Here is a 23093-nt window from a genome sequence, read left to right as displayed (position 1 = left end):
CAGAGAATTCTTAGCTATTTCATCCAGATTCTTTTAGAACCAATAAACTTTGCAGCAGGAACAGATCTCACCCATTCTAATTTCTGTATAAAACCCTGGGCAAGTTCAGTATCAATAAAGTAAGAGTATCCATTAAAAGTATCTATATATACTCAGAAATCCAAGAACCATATATACTCGCAGATAAGCCCAAGCGCAGATAAGTTGACCCTTGAAATTTTTGTTTTTTTAAATAAATTCTGAAGGACTTCATTTGTTTTCATATTTTGTATCAATAAATGTTTTCCAGAACAGATTTCATTTAAAATTTCTACAAATGGCTTATCTGTGGATGGCACATTCTTCATAGTATTCTGGTTCGGCTTATCCGCAAGTATATACGGGCACTTTAAAAAAAGTATTATTACTACGGATAAGTCAAACCCAATTTTTTGGTGTATTCTGGAGCCTAAAATTCTCAGCTTATCCGCAAGTATATACAGTAAATGGATTTGAAGTTGGCAATGCAATAGAGAGCATCTGGTTAAAATAAGGAGAAAAATAAATAGATAACAATATTTGATAATAACGTCTATTGCCTGTCCAAATAAAAGTTAATGGAAGGTAATATCTAAAAGCAAACACTAGATATTTCCAAAAGGAATAACAACAATGGGGGACCTAATTACTCCAATGTCTGATACACAACAACCCCTGCCAAATATTGTCTCCAGAATTTTTTGACTAGTCCAGGAAATGAAAGTTGCAGGAATGCTGGATGAAAGTGATCATATAATGGCAAAGTTCTTGATTTTATGAGAAAGTAAAGCAAAATAACATCAACTGTGTATTTTAAATTTCAAGAAAGTAGATTTTAATAAACTCAGAGCAATGATAAATAGGATTCTGTAGAAGCTTTTGGAAAAAGTGTTCAAGATTGGTATGAGTTCTTAAAAAAGACTCTAAAAACCCAACTACAAGTAAATCCAATGAGGAAAAAATGGAGGCCAAACTAGGTTAACAAAAAGGTTTGTGAAGATCTGAAAACAAAAAGGGCACATATAGAGAGAGTGGAAAGAGAATGGGGGTCACCAAAGAAGAGGCTCCTTGCTCAGATTTATAGAGATGATATAAGAAAGACTAAGGCTAATGAGTTCAGATTGGTAAATGCTAAGAATGATAAAAAGAAATTCTTCAGCTATGTTCAAAAGAAAAAGAAGAGAGAAATCAGGGTATTAGTTGCTCAATGAAAACAAAGACAGACTGAAAATATGTGCTCAAAGAATATGCAGCTTATTCAAAAATCAAAGAGTAATCAGTGGTTTGTCATCAACTCAGAGAAGGGTTGAATAGAGTGCAACAATATTAAGCCCTCAGCCATGTTCTAGTCAACATTTTTATTTTATTTTAATGAACTGCATGAAGAGATGGAGGGAATGCTTTATCAATTTCCAGATGTATAAAAGGGAGGGGGGAGGGGAGAATGAAATTTAATAGAAACACATGAAAAACTATTCACTTTGGAAATATGAATAACTTTTCCAAGTTATAAAAACCTGGAATTTTCCTGCCTTGACACTAGGATTTCTGGGGAAAAAAAAACTTAGAATCATAGTTGATTCCAAACTGAATGAGAATCATTAGTGTAATATGGTTGCCTCAAAGGCAAATGCAATTTTAGTTGGTGCCAACAAACATACAACTTCCAAATTACAGATTGGTTCAAAGAAGGACATTGAAGATAATTATTGTTGAAACTAAATCCTATGATTGAAAGAGCTGGGTATCTTTAGCCTTGAAGTGGGATATGATAGCACTCTTCAGATACCTGAAAGGATGCCACACAGAAGAAGGTCAAACCCTGTTCTTCATCATAGCATGGCACATGCATGGCACAGAATTATGGATTTAAGTTCCCAGTGAATGTTAGGAAAAAATCTAATGGCCACAGTAGTTAGACAAGAGAACCAACTAAAGGTGGTACATTCCTCTTTGCAGGATGTGCTCAACCAGAGACTGGACCATCACCTGTCAGGAATGCTTTAATTTATTTTCCTGCACCAAGACAAGGGATAGACTCAATGGATACTATTGTCTTTTACAGCTGCAGAACATTTCTATTAGACATATTTGGAACTTTTCTTTCCCAGATGCACTTCTGTCTCCTGGATGAACAATTGTAACATAAATTACTGAAGACAGAATCATAACACTATTTATTGATAAAAAATAACTAGAATGGTTATGCTGCTAAATGATATGGACAAAATACCATAGGATTAGGAGTATTAAAAGGATATGAAGGTAACTCCATTGATCAATCAATACATACATATAGACATACATATTCATCACCCTATTCTCTTTTGAGGTAAGCAACGCAAAATACAGAAATAACAGCCAAAAAAATTAAAGACATTAGATACAAAAAAGGGAATATAGCTAAATTTAGTTCATACCAACTATTTGCTATATCTCTCCATATCTTGCAAAGCATCCTTGTTTTCACCACATCTGTATGCTGCTTCATATGCTACCTTCTGCTCTTTAAATTTTTCTCTTTTTGTTGAAACTCATCAACTCCATCCACCTGTGCCTTTTTTGTTCTTCCCTCTCTTCTTGACCCATTCTCTCTCTTCATGTATTTCTTTTACAATTTAATCCTCATTCATTCTCCCTGAATGGCCGCATCACTTCAATGTACTTCTTTTGTACTGGTCACTCACTTTAATTTAAACAATATACATTCTGCACCTATTCATTCATTCACTGACCATTCACTGTTTCCTATTACAACCAGATGGCATCACCATGTGGCATCACACAAACCAACTAAAGCCCTCCAGAACATCTTAAGTAAACAAAAAGACCCAGTAGCCCAAGAAGAAAAAACAGGAGTCATCTACCACATACAGTGTAAGGACTATAACAGCCACTATGCAGGACAGACAGGCAGAAGACAAGCAGAGCGCATCCATGAACACCAAGTAGCAGTCAGAAGATACGAAAACTCCTTAATCTCACAGCATATGGACAGACTCAACCATAGTTTCAACTGGGAAACTGTGAGCATCTTAGACCAAGCTAAATCCGAAAATGTGAGGGAATTCCTGGAAGCTTGTTATTGTAGAGAAAAATCATCAGAAGACTATTGTATATTGAGGAGCTTCAGGATGGCGTGCCACGATTGTTCCTTCTATTCCCAAGTCTCCCAGACCAAGTTAACTACTGAGCTTCTTTAAAGGCCAGTTAAGGTCCTCTGAAAAATGTGTTTTTCAAGGCTGGTTGCTGTTTGGGATGGTACGACCTTGGAATGTGGGAGAATACCATAAACAGTGGAATTGGCTGCTGTCCACTTGCCTCACCTTATCTGGTGGGAAGAACCTGAGTCATCATGAAACCTGAAAACAACAGGTGTGATTGATAAAGGTGCTGCCCTTAGAGGCATGTAGCATTCTTCTAAAATTTAGGATAAAAAGCCTCGAAGTTCTGCTCAAGTGGAGCTTTGATGCAGACCTAGCCGGGAAGGTGCTGCACGCCGGCCACTGGGGCTCCTGACAACTGATTGAGGAAAGCTTGCTTGGTATTGTATATTCTACTTACTACTGTGCTTGCTTTACAATAAAGACGCTTTAACTTCAAACCACTTGTGTGCTTATTGCTTCTGGATCCTTAAAAGAACCATTGCTTTTGGCAAAACAGTTATTCGGACAAGTCAGCGATCAACAGGCACACCACTCAAAGGAGACAATAAAAAGGAAACTAAAAGACCAGAACACCTCCTCATCAACAATTAACACCCAGATAAGCTGGGATTAACACCAGGATTAACACCAGACAAACAATCAAGCAATAAACAATACTTTAATCAAGGAACTACCAACTCAGACAAACAATCAAGTAGTAAACAACAGTCTAATCAAGGAACTACCAAGGAGAAAACAACACCCACGCCAACAGTGACAGGGCAAGCTACTGTAAATAAACAGAGAGCAAACCCCACTCCCTTCTAGCACTGAAGATGTTACCTAGTCAAGTAATGAAATGTCTGCAAGAAAGCAACCAAGCTCAGAAAACCCTAAGGACAGTTCAACCCTGAGCGACATAGATTCTCTTCTATTGGTACCACACATTTCTACCAGTTTTTTGGACAAGGAGACTATATAGTTTTAGGATCATATAAAATCATACTGTATAAGTATATAGTACAGAAGTGTTTTCTTCAACAAATGGAGCTTCAACTCTTAAATATTCAACTCTATTAGTCCTACAAGAATTGTAAACTTAGTGTCTATGGTTGTATGATCACTATCTCCTAGTATTTATTTATTTATTTATTGTATTTATATAGCCGCCCATCTCACACAAAGTGACTCTGAACAGTATACAATTAAAAACAATAAATACATAAAAACAATTACAAATAAAAAACTATAAAAGCACACAAAACAGCACACAAAACAGGAGGGGATAACATTAATAAGGGAGCCATCGCAAAATCTCCCTGGTCCCCTGGGACCCCAGGCCTGCTCACATAGCCAGGTCTTGAGGGACTTGTGGAATGTTAAGAGGGATGGAGCTAAACTCACTTCTAGGGGGAGAAGATTCCACAAGGCGGGCACCATGGCAGAGAAGGCCCGCCTCCTGGGACCCACCAAATGTAATTCTCTGGCAGACGGGACCTGCAGCATGCCTTCTCTGCCAGACCTCATGGGATGGGCAGATGTGATTGGGGAGAGGCGGTCCCTCAGGTAACCTGGCCCCATGGTATAGAATTCAGAGTTTCCTCTCAGCTATGAATCATTTCTCCAGTCTAAGATGTAGAAACATAATTATAAATAAAAAAAAACAGAACACAGTTTTGTTATGTCCAGTAGTTTGAAGCAATTTTCCCCTCAATTTGCATGGCTCTAAATGTTTCATAAATTGTTTATTTTATAAAAGCTTTGGAAAAGATCATCAGAAGCAGAAATACAGTATAAGAGAATTATGTAGAAGTACATCACTCATGTAAATAACACTGTAACAATTAAATAGCCCACTTATCCTATGGTGAATTGAGAAAGAAATATATCTGTTTTTCTTTTGACTATATAGATTTTACAACCATTTAATGAGACATTTTTTTCTTTTTACAGAATGGAAACAGATTGCAAACAGAATGTGATATCAGAGTGAAAAAATTCCCAAGTAAACAATGCAGTACCAGTGGATTTCATGAAAATTTAACATCAAACAACTATACTGTACTGTGAAGTCAAGTAATGGTACCTGTCGCAACTCTGAAAGTCCTTTGAGGATGGCTTGCTGCCTGTCTCTCACCATGTTAGGATTAAAAAGAGGATCCCTTATGTGATCGGAGCTAAACACCTGCCGTGGTTTATGGCAAGCATCTAAAGGTAAATATAGATACAATTAATTGTACTGTAAACAATCTGTGTTATTTTTAATACTGTGCAAGAGTGAAGTATGATTTGTCTTAATTTGAAATGTGTGTGGGAGAAGTCAATGCATATATAGCATTCTGAAGAGTTTAGTTTACCTTTAGCAAATTTCAAAAATACAGTTTCACAGAAGTGGTATTCTACATTCATTGATACAACATGAGATCTGTATGGTTAACTCTTAGCGACCCCATGGATAGATTTTCTCCATAAAACATCAGATTACAATTAGAATATATTTATGTTTAGGCTGATAGGTTTAAGATTAATGGTTTTCTGTTAAACTAATATTTCATTTTGTTCAGTCCTGAATTAAAACAGCACTTTAGAACAAGTGGTAAATTAAAAACTTTAAATGCAGGATAATGGTAAAATATTCATTAACCACAAGCGTTTCTCGAACTCTCTACTGCAGTACCATTCAGCTGCTGGTATTGTGGTTCATGCGTGGAGGGCCTAGTCAAGGGTGCATCTGGATCAAGGTAATACACTTCATTTGTTCGCACATAAGGAACAAAGTGAGATGAAGGAGGCCTTTCAGCTTCAGCACTTGGAAGAGGCCTTTCGCTCCGATGCTGATCTGTAGAAATACTCTTCTGGCTTCCATTTTTGCTATTTTGAACTGGGAAATCAGAAGTCTTTATTTGTTGGTGTAATCTGTTTTTAACTGCTGGAACAGGTGGGGAGTCAGATCTGTTTAAAACAAACAATTCAGCTGCAGAAACTAATCTTAACCAGAGCTTTCTTTATTTTATCAATCTACCATTAATTTCTGCCTATATTTGAATGCAATCTTGAAAACGCAGATCTCCTTCCACATGAACAGTCTTTATTCTGTTGATGGGTAATTCATTGGGAACTATATAGTGAGTGAAGCTAAAGTGGGTGGTAATGTATTCTGTCCCTCTGACTCAATTATTTTGTTAATTTTTGATGTCACTGGCTGCAGAGAAGCCTAGATAGCTTGACAGTTATATGAAATTAGTTTGAGCGCTACAGGTTGTGATCCCTGCATTAGAGCATGAGTAGTTCTGGAGCTACATCTGCATATATCCCCACATATACTCTAGTCACCATCTCATCATTACTTACATGCGAACTCTAATGCCTTTCACAACTTCACGCCCCCCCCCAAATATCCCAAGGCTGATTCTCTCCCTCTCCCTCTAATTTGGTCACTGGGAAGAAGCCCTTAGTGTTTGTACTCTTTCTCATAACCACTGCTTCAGGATGCCAAAAAGAACAGAGAAAATCAGGAATCTTCTTTTTTCCTTCCAAATATCACTCTAAAAAGAATGAACTTTCTTTATCCCTGGCTTTTCAATTGGAAAGCAGGCTTATTAGAAGAAGGGTGCCTTCTAACTCCTTCCCAACAACGCTGCTTGCCCATCGCCGTTTTAATGAGGGAAGCTGGTGGTTTTTGCTATTTCACCTCCTCCAACAATCCTGAGGTCCCAACAGTCCACAGCAATCCAATGCTGGCTTTTGGCTGCTGAGAGGCCAGTAGACCAGCTGCCTGGTAAAAACATCCCTGGTACAGTTAAGCCCATGGATTCTTCATTTACATACAAGAAGGAGAAGAATTTTGCTGGAGGCAGGATCAAGAAGTGATCACAATTATCTTGTATTGCAGTGGTGCCCACATAAATATTTCACTTCTTGTGATATGATCCAGAACATTCTGTAGAAAACTAGTGCAACAGAGCTATGGATCAAGAAGGATGAATCTTAGAAACTGATTCACATTCCATTCATGCTGATTTCAACAGGTTCAGAGAACTACTTGACACTTGACGTGTGTTTGTGTGTGTGTGTGTGTGTGTGTGTTCCTTTGAGTCAATGTTGACTCCTAGCAACTGCCTGGACTAGTCCCTTCAGTTTTCTTGGCATGATTTTCAGAAGTCGTTTGTCATCTCCTTCTTAGGGCTGAGAGAGAGGGACTGGCCCAAAGTCACCCAGTTGGCTTCATGTCTAAGGCAGGACTAGAACTCATGGTCTCCCAGTTTCTAGCCTGATGCCTTTACCACTACACCAAACTGGCTTTCTGTCACTTTACTTGATAACATTAAAAACTCCATCACAGTATTGTTAAATCTCAGTAACACAAGTTAAATCAAATCTATGGTATCTGCCAGCATCTTGGCTCAGAATCTACTTTGCTTTTATTCCAATTGAAATGAAGCCGAGAATGTATAACTGCATTTGTTCACTCTGTTCATGCTGCTTCCCCATACTATTTCTAAAATAAAATTGCACGCTCTTTAAGGAATTTTTTGTTTACATCCAAAACTGCAGGGGCAAGTGCATAAAGCTGTTTATTTTAATTTGTAAACAAGATTTAAATATTAAGGGTATCCTATATCCACTATCTTAGAAGGAAATTCCATTAACTTACCCTTTACAGCCTATGCTGTAGGATGTTGTTTGATATTTGCTATAATAACAAACTCATACATTATGTACATTTGATTTCTCAGTGCAATTTTTTTCTCTAACAGGAATAACTAAAGCATTAGAATTTACAGTAGTTCTATTTTTAAATACAGTTCATAAAATTTGAGAACTCTATACATGTAAACACACAAAATCACTGAATACTTTAATAGAGAAAGAAATACTAATACCTACCTTTGGTCAAAGAAATTATTTTTTGGAGATTGCTCTCCCTAAAATAAGACCAAAAGAAATAAGTTATTTTCAGCACACTGCATTCTGTAATGAGCTCTTCCTTATTTTACCTTCTTGACTTAGTTGTTGTATTTGTATCCTATCCTTAGTTTTTAGTAACCTGCCAGTGGCTGTGCTGCAGGGAGTGGGATGTAAATTCACATTTATTTATTTTAAAGGCACGCCTGGGAGAATAGCCAGGTCTTTACAGGTATTCCTTGGTTAATGACGGTAATTGGGACTGGAATTGCCATCGCTAAGTGACACAGTCATAAAGTGTGATGTCACATGACTGTGCCACTTAGCAAAGGCAATTGCAGCAGTTTTGCTGCAAATCATTAAGCAAGGATGTCACATGGTCACTATTTGTGACCTCTGGCTGCCTTCCCCATTGACTTTGCTTGTCAGAAGCCTGCAAAGAAGGTCAAAAATGACAGCCATGTGACCGTGGGATGCTACAATGGCTGGAACTCCAAGACCGGTCATGTCCCCCTCATTCAGCCCCATCACAAGTTTGAACAGTCGCTGAACAAATTATCATTAACTGAGGACCACCTGTAATCGTTTCTGGAGTGTCATCAGGTGGGAGCCCTCTTGAAGCTTCCCTCTGCTGACTTCTTGGACAGAGACATGGATAGGGAGTTTCCTTGGCAAAATACTGAAGCAGTTTTCTGTTGCCTTTTTCAGGTTGTTTTTTCAACTTCTCCTTGTATCCTACCTGGGATTTCTTGAAGGTCTCCCATCAAATGCTAATATGATCTGAAATCAGGAGTCTACTACCACCTTTTCAGACTAACACATTTTACTAAATGGCAGAAGCTTTTGTGAGCTACAGCTCACCTTAGCTTCCAGGTCCAGAAGAGGTGAAGCAGGTGCTGACTTGTTTGCAGCTAGAAATTAGTTATTTTTGTCTTCTGCAAGAAACTCTACAGATGAATCTGTTAAAGCATTTATGGCATCCAAGGTTAAACTTGGGGCAATTACATTCAGAACAATTTGTATATTCTTTGTAAGATATCATTCAGAATGATTGGGAATCTGTATAGAAGGCCAAACAGAAATTGCTGCATTTTCTCATAATATAATTGCTAATAACCAAATCTTAATGCCCAAACCAGCTTCATATTTATATCATATTACAGTCCCCAAATTCAGGAGAGCCTTATCTCTAGTCTGATTTAATGTCCTCCCCCATACCTGTTTTGGAAGGGAGGTATAGGAAAACCCGATATTGCCCCTGCAGCACGAGTGCCCTAGAAACCACAGGCCATGTTCTGTATTGTCAGTTCTACAGGGATATTCGCCACCAGTTGATTAGCCCCCTTTTATAAGAATTTCCAGGGTACTCCAATTTATTTGCATTACATGTTAAACAACTAAGATAAATGTATTTCCCTAAAAGTAGCAAAATTCTGCTACATTATGTGTAAACTTTGCCCACAAATGGTTGCTAACAGTTATTGATGTTAGGGGATAATTTTGCTTTGTTTGTTTTATAGAATGTACTTTTATTGATCAATGACTGAAATAAAGTTTCTGTGGCTCTTGAGAATCTGGAGTGAAAGTGGAAAGTTTTTAGCTTATTGGTTGAAACAACAAAAGCAACAAAATTTTATTTCTGGAATTCAGGCCAATGATGGCCAGTTATACTGATACAAAATATATTAACTATCAGAGATTTTTGTTATTATTTTTATACTAAATTATATAAATCAAAGGCACTTGCAACTGAATTAATAATTTCCTGGGAGATACTGAAATGGAAGAGATTTCTCAAGAACATAAAAGGAAACAGGCACAACCACTGTCACTACAAAAAAAATCAGAGAGACAAATCTATGAAACTGGGGAAAGACCCTGGTCCTCACAATTTTTCAATCAAATGGTAAAGAATTTTTACAGATTTATATTACATCTGTAATATATTTATATTACAGATTTATATTATATTACAGGTTTATAATGAGCCATTTAACCTTACTAAACTTCCTTCTTTGTTTCATGAGTCCTATATTTCAGTAATATTGAACCCAGGGAGCAATCCTACTAAATGTGCCATTATACACTGACATAACTGTTTAATGTTGATGCTAAATTATTATTAGTGACATTAGCTAGGAGATTACAGCATTTCATACCATCCTGAATTTTCATCTCAGTCTGGATTTATACAGACAGGAATCTGCCAATATTTCTTTAGAGATTGGTATTTTGGATACAGTGGCAGATAAATTAAGATCTTGCTGTTTTAATCTCATTATATGCTGAAAAGGCCTTTGATACAGTTCAGCTGAAGTTTCTGAACTGTTTTGGGTTCCCATTAACTCTTCTACATTTGGTTACAATTTGGTATCTCTATCCTGTCTCCAGAGTTATTACAAATGGATTATTTTGTATCTATTAAGCTACACTGTAGCACCTCTCATGGATGCCTTTTGTCTCCTTTAATTTTTAATTTGCTTCTTGAACCTTTATTTCTTTTTATTAGATATATCACAATATGTTGAATTAAATATGTCTAGAAGCGTAGATTTGATTTGAGTGGATATAAATCAATGGTTAAAATTACCATTGAGTCTTTGGGGCAAGATTAATGTAATTAAAATAAATATTACCTCTAGATTGATGTAGAGTTTTAGAGAGATTCCAACATTAATTCAATTTATACAAATAGATAAATTATGAAGAAAATTCTAATGGCAAATCAAGACTCAAATTTCTTTGGCTAAATTGTCCTATGAAGCTGATGCTTTAAATTGCCAGACTTTCCACTTTAACACTACATTTTTATTTTAAAATCTATATTGCTATGAAGTGAGAACATTTCCCCCCCCCCAATATTACCCACTCTGGGCTTGATTAGAAGGAAATGTGTCACCCCTTTGAAATCCCAAGAGACAACTTGTGTTTAGGACAACTTCCAGTAAATAGAAATTGTCTTTTCCTGCTTTGAAAGCTGCCAGATATATTTGGTCATTAATAGGTAAATGCCTAACCTTTAGTCCAGAATCACATGAGAAACTGATGCAGAATAATCCTAATTTGAAGACAGAGGGTAAACTGTTTTATTGGAAGTCCTGGGCCAAGCAAGAGATAAATACCTTAAATCAATTAATGGATAGTGCTCACTTTAAGGGTTTTGAGAGACTATGCTGAGTATGACTTAGCTAAATCATCTGCTTGGCAGTATATATAATGAAAACATGTATTGACCAAACAATAGTCTAGATGTTTTAGCAGTTTCAAAGATACCTGGTAGTCTAGAATCAGAGATACTGTATTTGAAGTAAAATCAATAATACAATTTTATTCAAAACTAAAAAATGAGACGAAGGTAAACATTGGTAATATATATGAAACCTGGAATGAGGAATTGGAATATTCAATTTTGGAAAATCAATGGGTCCAAATTTTAAGAAATGTAAAATATATATCTTATGACTTAAGAATGAATTAAATTCATCAGAAAATGTTGTGTTAAAAGAACCCTGGCTCTACTAATCACAGATGGGAAAAAAAATTATATTCCTGAAGTTAAAGGATACCTTCAAGATAAGTCCCTTATCAATTTCTGAAATGTATATTGTAAAAATAAGAAGATGAAGCAATATATTTCTATATAGTCTGTATTTAATAAATTTAAGGATTGGATTAATTTTATATTACTAATATATGGCTCTTCTTTTTTCTTCTTTTAACCACTGTAATTGAAAGAAGGAGAAGGAGAAGAGGAGGAGGAGGAAGAGGCGGAGGAAGAGGTGGAGGCGGCGGCAGCAGCAGTGGTACTAGCAGTAGTTAGCACTGCACGGCACCATAGATCATTCTTAGAAATACTTCTGGGGCTGTTTTGGAGGAATCTGCATTTATTTTTCCTGTTCAGCCTCTTCTGAAAAATGTAATTCAAATATATAAAGATGATTCTATGCTATGTTCAGTTACACCCCATTTCTCTGTGCGTGACATTAAATTCACCACTATTGCCAATACTTGTGGTTTGAAACAGTGGTTTATGACGAGGCTGTCTTTACTTTTTGAAGGCACTTACCTTACTTCTGACCTCATTGTCCTGGCGAGGTGAGAGGGATCTGTCTGGAGAAACTCCTTTTTTCTTGCAAAGATTGCCAGGGCTGTTTCTTTCAACCAACTGAAGCAGTGCCATTTGTCGCTGTGCTTTCTTTTCTTCCCTTTGCTTTTGCTGGAGTCTGGGATATTTCTCAGAGGCTGGAATGTATCTTTTGCAAGGTTTGTTTATGTTCCAGTCCAGCCTTTTCCCATTTTTTCCCACTGCCTTGGGATGTTTCTGCTTTTGAGAACACTGTTCATAGCGATTGCAACAGCTGATAATATTCTCTTTTTCTGAAATCTTTTTATCTAGATATTGTGCTTCTTTCTTACTTCTTTTATTGTCCATTTTATATTCTACAGCAACATCTGGAGACGCACAGTCCATTCTTCCTTCCCCAACTGGCGTAGGGGAAATTTCAGAATCAGTGTACAAATCAGTGACTGCAACCTCTAGGAAATAAATAAACAAACACGTTTAAATAGCTCCTTCAATAGATCTATGTTTATTCAAATATGATGCATAATTATAATAACTAACACTACTCTAAACATTTTACTTTTAATGCCAACCAAGGTAAGAAAAAAAAACATTTAGCATTAGTAAACAAATTAAAAACTGCAGGGATAACATTTATCCCAAACTCTTCTTAAAGTGACCTGTTCCAAGGTGAGTGAGTGCATGACCATTAAATCCAATGGAAATCATCTCCAGTATATGATATTGTAATGAAAATTATATTATATTGTAATTAAAATAATCTATTCCAATATAGTTTATTTTATAGAACTGACACAGCAACATTCATGTCCTTCCAGGAAGAACAATAACTTACTAATGTTATCTTACATTCTTTACCAGGATAAGCAATCTGTTATCCCCCAGGATTTTTTGGAAGTAGTGTCTAAATCAATGACAGCAATCTCTAGCAAATCAAAATATACATTTAGCTAAATTGCTGAATTGTCTCCTCCTGCCAGCTATCAGGCCACTGCATTTTCTGAGCCATCTTCAATGGCGGCCCCATGTAAACTATGTCACAGAAGGGCAAGGTGCAGCAACTGCAGAATTGTCATCTGTCTTTTGATTGACCTGCATTTTTCAGTTAACACCTGGAAGAGAGGCTGCTTAAATAAGCTAGCTCTTCCTATTTACTCTTGTAAATTGGAGATAACAAACTTTCTGCTCAAACCCCAGTTAGTTATTTCTCTCTTTTCTTGTAGTAGGTACCCAATGCCTGCTAGACACTCAATCCTCATTAATATGTAACCTTCCTTTGCTGATGCCTAAACTAAACAACTCTGGGGGTGGAGGGAGAAAGAGAGGTTGGAGGGCTATAAAACTTGCCTAACGAAAGCAACCCCTTTGTGAGTCAAGTTCTGGAGACTGTTCCTGCCACTTGGGCTCACCATGGCAATTGGATGCTGTTAAGTAATTAATGGTGACAATTTAAACAAACATAATGTTGTTTGTTTTGGTCCTGGCATCTCTTTTAATGCCTCCTCCTTAGGTATCCATCCTGCAAATTCTAAATTAGCCAGCAAGACAAGAATTTCAGAACAAGTCATGCTTTAGGTCTCATTTACCAAACAGTGTCATCTTACGGGACCTTCGCTGTTGTCAGTCCTGTCCTCTGGAACAGGCATTCTGCTGCAGAACTTCTCCCTGACCCTTTTGTCTTTTAGGACTTGGCTTTTTGTAGGACTGCTTAGCAGTATAATGTTTTATGTTTTTTTAAAATACTTTTTAATATTCTGTATTTCACACGGTGACATATGGTGACGTATTATTGCATATGACATGATCTTTTGTTTTATTGGTTCCCTCATAATTGGTTTTTGTGATGCATTTTGTGATGTATTTTTAATTTTCTGTACACCACTTTGGGTCATTCTATTTTGAGAGTTTATAAATTGAAATAAATAAAGACTAAGCTGGCTAATGCCTAGGTATGAATTCAGCCTGAAAGGGGTACAGATTTCCTCTAGTAGCCATTGTAACTGAAGAAAGGGAAGGGAAGATTGAATGGAAGTTATCCAATGTGGCTGGGTTGAAAGATGGCTTCTTCAGGAAGGACTACAACACTGTTTCTTTCAAGGTAGGTGGTACTTGGCCCCTCTTAAAAAGGCACTTATCACAAACCACTTTCAGCCACCATCCCTTACCCAACCTCCTGAAGGAGAGAGGTGGGGCATGAATCCAATCCACAGGAGGCAGAGCTCATGCCAAAGGTATCCTATCTACTTCCTCGGTTTCTACAAACTCAGAAGAATTCCAGATGATCTCTCAAGCTGTTGCTCAAGTCATCTCAGCAGACTGTCCACCTTGTGTCCAACTCTGAACGAATGCAAGAGATTTGGTCAGCTATGAAATCTGCAAAAGTGTCACAGTAGCCTGTGGGAAGGTCTGCTACCACTTAGCAAAAGAATATGGGTAACCCCAAACAGGATGCTGAACATGAGTCTGCCAAAGCATTATAGTGTGGAGAAATAAGTAAAAAAGGAGTTGTATAATGAACTAGTGTACCTGTCTGCACAGCTGTGTCTTTCCGAGGAGAGGAAGTCGTTTTGTCTCTCTCATTTCCTTTGCTGCTATTCTCTGCAAGACAGTGCTTATAATGATCATGAGTCTCTAAAACCCCATTCATGTCAGCGTAATTATTCTCTTTTGGTACATCACCTAAAGAGAAGGAAAGTAAGTCATTCAAAGAATACTCCAGCTCTATGCTTCTTAACATGTTTGATGCTGAATTTAAACCTTTGCTTTTATCAATAATTTTAGCATAAACACCACTTAATAAGGGAGGTGGAGGAGTAGGGAGAAGGAAGTCACATATATGTATGTGCATTAACTAACATGCATACATGTGAAAATATCACCCCAAAATCTGCCAATAAATGGGTCTCTTCAAACCAAAAGGATGGCCCATCCCAGGTGTAGAGATTAATAAGGATCAGCATTTTCTTATTTTTAAAGACAGCGTATGTGTAAAATAAAAGAATTACACAAAAATAAACAGAAATACATTCTAAAGAAAAAAAATTGAGAGGTAGTGGTAGATTGAAAAAAATGTTAATATTCTAGTTACACGTACTTAAGTTTAGTTACAGTACAGCATAGCTAACTAAGAGACTGTATTCAAAGTATTTCCCAAAACCTGCTGTTTGGAAATCTTTTAGCATCAGGTATTCTAAAGATATGTTTCTATGGTCCTTGATGTGAAACACATTTTAATTCAACTCTATAATATTCTTTTTAAGTATGATACTTACAACCACTGAGATTCTTCTGCAGTTTTGAAGTATCATGCCCTTTCTGAGCCAAATCTTTAATTCGCTGCTCCTGCTTTAATCTTTGAGCTAATTCTTGAGCTCTCTGCATTGTTTGATACAACTCATTTGTTTTAAGGGTCATGATTTCCTAATAGGATAAAAAAAGTATAGATACTGAAGAATATTGTAAAAATAAATACTGAATCTGTTTAAAACACTACCTGTTTCTGTTTGCATCTTATAGGATTTTCAAAGGAGAAAAGGGTATGAGTATCTGAAAGAGATTAAGTATTTTTCAAGATTCTTCTAATGTGATACTGCCAAGGGAGGGAGGGGGTAAATAGCAACTAGAAGTGAAAAAGGCTAAGCAGAACTGAGGAACTAACTGAGAGAAAGATGTCAGAATGTCATCCTGGGCATGGCAATAAATCTCTCTCTCTGAATGCACATATACTCTATGAGCTTAGCAACAGAAGACTCAAGGAAAAGGATCAGACAGGTAAATTGTTATCACAGATGCAAAAGATGCTTTTATAAATAAAGATCACCTACTGCAGAATCTAGAATCTAGTCATATTTATGAGTCAGCTCCAGGTTTAAATCCGGCATCTCTTTCTCCTGCCCTTATGTAGTAATAGATTTTTTGCCATCCATTTCTAAGCCTTGAATGTTGAGAACATCTGTACTGTATTTTGATAACAGCCTTGTTTGGCCTCAGAGCCTTTAATTCTGGCCTTGCTGGCTTCAGCCCTCACTGAAGAAGCAAATGAGGACAAAAATATAAATAAAGAATTCAGGAATGTCTTGCTGCCTGACAAAGGCTTAAGTGAAAGAAAATCTTTCTTTTGACTTTCAGTCCAGGATGATCCAGTAGATAGCTTTGGATTGGACAGTCCAAGGCTTAGGGAAACTACCTGCTATCCAAACTGCAGAAAATGTGGTTGGGGTTATGATTTTTAAAACATTTTTGAACCTTTAAAATAAATTCCCTTACATAACATCTGGGACACTGCCATCACCTGATTAAAAATCTGTCCAGTTTAGATTTTAAACAGCAGATGGAAACTGAGGCCAGGGGAGCCATAGTCCTGCTTTGGCTAGTGGCCTTTGGCTGCTCTACTTGGACCAAGATACCCTGGTGATGGTAACTCATATCCTGATCACCAGCCAGCTCGACTACTGCAATGTGTGTACATGGGGCTGCTTTTGGAGACAGCATAGAAGCTACAGTTGATACAAAATACCATGGCTAGACTCCTTACAGCCCCATCAAACACTTTTTCTAATTCTGGCCAAGTCTAAGTTTAAACTTAAGAAATTAAAATGTTTTTGTTCATTTCTAGATCTGAATTTCATGAAAAGAGCCAAAAAGGACAATGTGATTGTGGCTTATGCCAAGGAGTAAAACTTAGCCACAGTGGCTGCTAAGTCTGGGATCCTTGTACTGTACTCAGTTTAAAGGGCAGACGTTCCCAACATTCAGCACTTGCATCTAAGGAGTTCATTTACAACCTGAGGGCAAACTGATATTTCAGAACAAAAATAGCAAAGACGTGGGGCATCTGACAGACTAAGCCATGTATCGAAACTTTCATAGTTATATACAGTAAGAACCTTTCTGTTTGTTCTAATTTGTTGCAAACTTTATTTAAACTCTTTCTTCTGAAAACTGAGGTTTGCTTGTAGGGAAGATGAGCTATACCAAGCTTGACAGATTTTTCCAAAACACTGATACTCTTACACGGCCTTCCATCTCTCTGATCCCTGCAATTTCACCAGGCTTTATCTAAAAGTATCTTCACAGCTATAAAGCAGTTGAAACAGAATCCTTCCCCTCACTAAGCTTTTTAATAAACAGAAATTCTCACCTGCATCAGATACCATTATCTGGGGCTGACAGAGATCGGTAGTTTATTGTCACAGAACACTCTGAATATTTACCTCTTTTTGTTTCTGCTTCAGCAGATCTTCTTCAAACTGCTTCTTCATCAATTCTTGTTCTCTAGCAAGCCGGCACTCTTCTTCTTGTTCTTCCAGTTTTCTTTGTTCTTCTTCCATCTCTTTCTTTTTCCGCTTTTCTTCCACTTGTGCCATTATGGCTTTCTAGAAAACCCAAATTTATAACAAGTTTTAACCTATGCTAAAAGCTTCGATCTTCCTGCCTTCTAATTTTGTCTGGCTTTTTTTTTCCCAGCCATTAAAACTTTATCTAGGCTTTAAGTATATTTGTTTTAAAATATACAAAGAAAAACCTATAGAGCTACTGGGATGCAAAAATCATTGCATTCAGTAGGAAGCCTCCTCCAGTTCAAGCAAACTTAGAAGAGATTTCTCAAAGAGGAAGTCAAAAGGAGCAGCTAGGAGATTATGCTTTCTATTACTGACAAAACGTACCATAGCTTTAAGACAATTTCTGCCTAAATGGATATATGAGAAAGGGGTCATGTGGCAAATAAAATGTAAATGAACAAGAGGTGGTTTACAAATGAACAAAAAGGTTGAGTGATGAAGGCATAGGTTTCAAAATGTACCTCCATTCCTAAAATTATAATAATCTGAGACCATCTGGCTCACTTAAAACTTCAGAGAAGGAGAAATGATACAGATAAGCCTATATTTCTGAGAGATAGGAAATATATCTGTCATAAATAAACTTATTTAAAAATAATTAGGTTTAAGTTGAGAGATGCTGTGTCATGGCCTTAATCGCATTCTAAGCTCATTCTATTGCCACAGTTCATGTTACTTGTTCCATTTTTTAAAATCCAATGGTACTGCTTTCTCCACTTATGAAAAAACATAAATCAATACACCAGAAAGGCAACACTATAGTGATTTTACCTGATGCTCTAATTGTTTTTGTCGTCGCCTCCCTCGTTCGTCAATCTGAGCAGGATCCAGAAGAGCAGTCATTGAACGAAGGAAACTATCAGCAGAGGAGAATTTGGAAAGATATATAATTAAACAAACTCTCACTCTTTGTCACAAAACACCATGCCTTTTCCTAGAATCTCCATCCCCCTATCCCCTCAACATTTTCCAGGGTCACTTTTCCACTTTTAACTGGGCCAACCTTCACACCTGAGTTCCAAGGTATCTGGGTGTAGTTTCCACTTGGCTAGGCTTTTAAGCTTATTGGTCCAGTTTGTAAACTGAGTAACTAGTCCCAAGCAATTTTGGATTATGTAATGATACTACAAACCCAACATTGCAATAACAATGTCATTTTAATAAATCCAACAAAGTGGGTACATGGGGAATAAGAGAGTTGAACCACGTTATAGGAGGCCTAGATCTACATAGAAGAGTTAGGAATCAAAAGATGAATAAACAAACATAGATATAAAATGTTAGCAAAAATAAAACTACATTAACTGAGCAAAGCGGTGCTGAAAAAAAACACCTGGAGTTTCTGCCTATAACTTTCCCGGACAAATTTACCCTACTGATTCCAGGTTTCCTAGGGCTTTTGGGTGGAGGACTACATCCTTGCCCCAATCAGGAAATTCAATTTTATAGTCCTTGTTACCCTAATGAATTGCAGCCAGCTCTGGGTGGGGCAAAATAAAGTTCTAGCTGCCTCTCCAAGTCTGAATTTTCCCTCACCTTTAATGGAGAAGAAAAATACAATAATACTTGGATTCATCAGCTACCTGCAGCTCTCTTCATCCACTATACAAACATGTAAAATGTTGATGTTTGTAGAAATACACATCAGAATTTACAATACAGAACATTAATCAGCAGAAATAATGCTGTGTCATTATAGCTGAAAGGAAGCTGATGTAAGAATGAAAGGAAGCTGATGTAAGAATGAAAGGAAGCTTATGAAAGATGATGAAATATGTCTACTAGGATGATGCAATGTACGTTCCTATTGGTCATTGGATATATAAATGTACATTCGTATCTGTATGCTTTCTCTCAATTTCTCTACCGCTTGCTATTCTACATTGAACTTGGATTGGATACTATTATATTGACTCATTGGACTGCTGTGGAACTGCTGTATGCCGTTCATCAGAGGACTTCTGTATGTTACTGTATGTATGTAAATAGACACTGAAAACTAATTCTTGTGTCTTGAGTACTTTCTTCAACTAGGACCTGAGGACATAGTGAACAGATTCTTGCTTTAACCAAGCAAACCTTGACATAAAAGTGTTGTAAAAGGGCCCTGTGACATTTCGGGACACCAGATACTATATTCAAAATAATTTTGCACAAGTAGCTTTATTCCCCAAGAAGTATTTTTAGTGAAATGAGACAAATCTTAAAGAAAAAATATTCTAGAGCAATGAACATAAATACAGAGTAATACTGCAACTAACAATGTATTGAAACAAGAGTTTTATCAATAATGCTAATTAAAGCCTGGCTGCAACCTGGAAGGAAAATTGTAGGCAATCACCTGGCTTTTTGATTTGGCTCTGAAATATGGTTTCCAATTGCTTTTCCTGGAATCTCCACCTCTGTAGGTGTGAGATGAGACAAAGCTGCAGATGTACAAGCTGTTTGGTCCTGGGAGTCCTGGGAGAGTTGTACAGCCTCAGGAGTCTTTTGAAATGTTGTATTTAAAGGATATTGTGTAAACGAATTCATATGATTCTTGAAAGAATCAAAATGTATTGTCCACCTGTCATGCTCTTCACCCTAAAGAAATACAAAGAAAAAAATATTTAAGTATATGTCCAAATTTCCTGTTATAAAGATCCAAACGAAAGAGTTACACAATGGAAGCATAGAGCAGGGAGCTTAGCTGTTTAGACTGAATTACTTCTAGAGGATTTGTGGCTTTATAAGAACAAAGCTTTTCCCCATATACCAAGAGGCTTAGTACCTTTGGTCTGAATAGCTTAGTAGCAGCTGGAACAAAATCAGTGTTGCATCTGGCGAAGCTCCATATAACATTAGAAGCCTTCTGGGTCCAGGATGAAACATCCCATCTCTCAGTAGAAGATGGGAAATAAATTCCCAAATATTGAAAAACCCTAATTTGTTCAGTTTGAGTGCTGTTACTTTCCATTTATGCTGGCCATTTTGTGAGGGCCAGTAAATAAAACTAGTTTACTTTTAGTATAGTTAATTTCTAGTTCTTCTTCACCACAAAATAATGCACGGGCTTAAGGTTTCACTAAAGGACAATTTGAATTTGTGGAAGAATAATTGCACCATCAGCACAGAACAGAAAGGAATTGCTACCATGAAATATTCATTCCATGTCTTGAATGGGATTGAACATCCTGCTTTGATTTTGAGGGATTGTTTAGATAACAAACCACCAAAAACACTGAGATTTTTCTCTTCTGCCAATTTCTTCCAAACAGCCTTTTGCACTTCCATTTTTTAATTTTTCCATAGGGCTTTATATTTTTTCAGGACACAGAATAAAGAATGTTCATTAGTGTCCTTAAAGGCCCCGGATGCTCTAACAAGTTTGACTAGTAGTGAGACACTCTTTGTTGAACCAAGGATAGGAAGAATTAGGATTGAATTTCTGGATATTACGTTTCAAAAATTCCAACAAAATATATTAGACTACATAGGCATCCTTCACATTGACTAAGGACTGTCTGAGTTCAGAAATGTTTGATGTATTGACAAACTGTTGAGCAGCATTCGGAATTTCACTGGACCATTTATTCTGAGGGTTCCTGAACTAAGTGGCCAGGGTTCAAATTATGCATGCTAACTGGAATATTTATTTTCACTAGCACATTTGAACATGCATGTTTTGTAGCTTCAGTTGCTATAATTCTATTTTCTAAGAAAACAACTGGATAAATGCTTTTATTAGACACTCTATTTTTAACCATGGCTACCTTGGAAAAATTACATTTTTCTTCCATTTTTCGCAGCTTGTCAGCTTCCTTTTGCTTATCAAGCTCTTCAAGCCATTTTTTCTGTTGTTCACGTTTCACAGCACTAAAAGGGTGCTCTACTGGTGTGGCTTCCTAAAAGAAGAATGCTGGTTATTTTCATTACTCCTTTACTTTTGTCAATAGGTAGATATACATATACATGTACATAATAAAAAGACTGACGTTGAATAAATTCAGTTTATCCAACTTGATTTTAATCTTTAGCCTTTGCACTACAATACAGAAACTCATATCTTGGGTACTGTGTTGGTCACAATATATTTCTGACTGCAATTTAAGGTACTGTTTCTGACGCCTCTTGTCTTTGAACTCGCTACCACTTCAAGATGGTTGCATTAAAATTGTTGCTGATTCATCAAATATTTGCAGCTTGAGATATCTGTTGTGTGTTAATTTAAAAGTTTAATTTTAAACTTTAATTTTAATTATTGGGTATTTTGAATATATATACATATCACTTTTGACATACATTCTTAGGTATCTGAATAATCTGCACAGGTACAGGAACTGCTGTTTATGATGCAGAATAAACAAAGAGTCCAAAATATTGTACAAATCAGATCACTGGGGAGCAGTTATTTGATGAACATCATATATGGTTTGAAAAGCTACATACATTTTGTAAATTACATTTTGATCATTTACAATAAAATCAAGTTAAAAATAGTTTTCAGCAAGCATAGTATCTTGGATTTCAATGAATGAACTCAACCGGAAACAAGTAAAAGTTTGCTTATATAATAGGACTTTTTCTTCTTTTTCCTATAGTCTGTGCCACTCCCAAGCGTTCTCCAAATGTTTCTCAATCCCCTGAAACAGAATTGGAAGATGCAGTGTGGATGCACAAGGAATTGGCCCATCCCCTTCCACTGGTAGCAGCAGTTTCAGAAGTAGTTAACTGCATTTTTAATTTTCTGCACATCCTTTAACTACAATTAAATTAGAACCTATGCAAAGTGTGGTCCTAAGTAAATTCATTCTATTTGCCTTAAAAGTATACCAAGGCAATTCCAAATGGAGTCCCGTAAGCCAGTCTCTTACAAACTGCCAAAGTAGGGCATTCCATGGGTAGGAAGTCTTAAAATATAGGTAGTCCCTGGGTTAAGAACACCCAGATTACAGACGATCCATAGTTAAGAACGGAGCCTTTTGTAGCAAAATTTGAGTTAAATACACAATGATTTGAGTTACATATCCAATGGTTTGAGTTAATTACACAAACTACTTATACAGTATTATACAATGATACTGTTCTGGCTTACATACAAATTCAACTTAAGGACAGACCTTGGGAACAGAACTTGTTCTTAAACTGGCGACTACCTGTATAGAACATTGCATAGAAAGCCATTCTTACCCCCAACACAAATGCTGTTCGAATCGCAGCTGGCAAATCAGGAGAACTGAAACTAGAGAACTGTTCAGTTCGACCACTGGACATACTGGGAGAAGTTTCACTAGGCTCAGTGGTTGAAGTTCTATGAACATAGATATCTTCTGCTGCAGCGGTCAAGTCATCTGAAAACGTCATCTATAAACAAAGCATCTTGATGAATTCAAACATTATACTTTAAGAGGAATGTAAAGCAATTGTGGAATCAAAACACAGGACACAAATGCAAAATAATCAAGGCTTCGCTGCCGTGTTTATTAGACAGTACGTACTGGAGGGGGACCCCACCAAGGGTTAATGGGAGACACTCCCCTGCAGGCAAAATGGATTCCCTGATATTTATACAGTTCTACAAGAAGGGGAAGGGAAAAAGAATGCATATGCATACATATT

General features: G+C 36.8%; 2 protein-coding genes across 3 annotated transcripts in view; one reads left to right on the top strand and one right to left on the bottom strand.

Annotated features, from left to right (window-relative positions):
* TASOR (transcription activation suppressor) overlaps nt 1-5254 on the top strand; it is a 77236-nt gene extending 71982 nt beyond the window's left edge. The window contains exon 24 of the mRNA XM_088134198.1: nt 5118-5254. Within this exon, the coding sequence (XP_087990324.1) occupies nt 5118-5146 (29 nt within the window). The 3' untranslated portion in view covers nt 5147-5254. The remainder of the gene's footprint in view (nt 1-5117) is intronic.
* The window catches only part of CCDC66 (coiled-coil domain containing 66), a 53476-nt gene that overhangs the window by 6492 nt on the left and 23891 nt on the right, over nt 1-23093 (bottom strand). The window contains exons 8-19 of one of the 2 annotated variants that reach the window (XR_015794893.1): nt 22665-22838; nt 21248-21379; nt 19837-20078; nt 18267-18351; nt 17367-17528; nt 15426-15573; nt 14680-14832; nt 12136-12605; nt 8052-8089; nt 5842-6116; nt 5251-5372; nt 4569-4792 (exon numbers count right to left, since the gene is read on the bottom strand). Coding sequence is in view for 1 of the 2 variants with exons in the window: in XM_088134199.1 (XP_087990325.1) it covers nt 5251-5372; nt 5842-6116; nt 8052-8089; nt 12136-12605; nt 14680-14832; nt 15426-15573; nt 17367-17528; nt 18267-18351; nt 19837-20078; nt 21248-21379; nt 22665-22838 (2001 nt within the window). In the remaining variant the exon portion in view is untranslated. The remainder of the gene's footprint in view (nt 1-4568; nt 4793-5250; nt 5373-5841; nt 6117-8051; nt 8090-12135; nt 12606-14679; nt 14833-15425; nt 15574-17366; nt 17529-18266; nt 18352-19836; nt 20079-21247; nt 21380-22664; nt 22839-23093) is intronic. The other variant, XM_088134199.1, reaches the window with a different exon arrangement.

The sequence above is a fragment of the Python bivittatus genome, unplaced genomic scaffold, assembly GCF_059951505.1.
Source record: "Python bivittatus isolate LINGU-HERP-01145 unplaced genomic scaffold, Pbiv_v1 ctg000080_np1212, whole genome shotgun sequence".
NCBI lineage: Eukaryota > Metazoa > Chordata > Lepidosauria > Squamata > Pythonidae > Python > Python bivittatus.
Note: the sequence above shows the minus strand (reverse complement) of the source record. Positions and strands in the feature narration are given on the sequence as shown.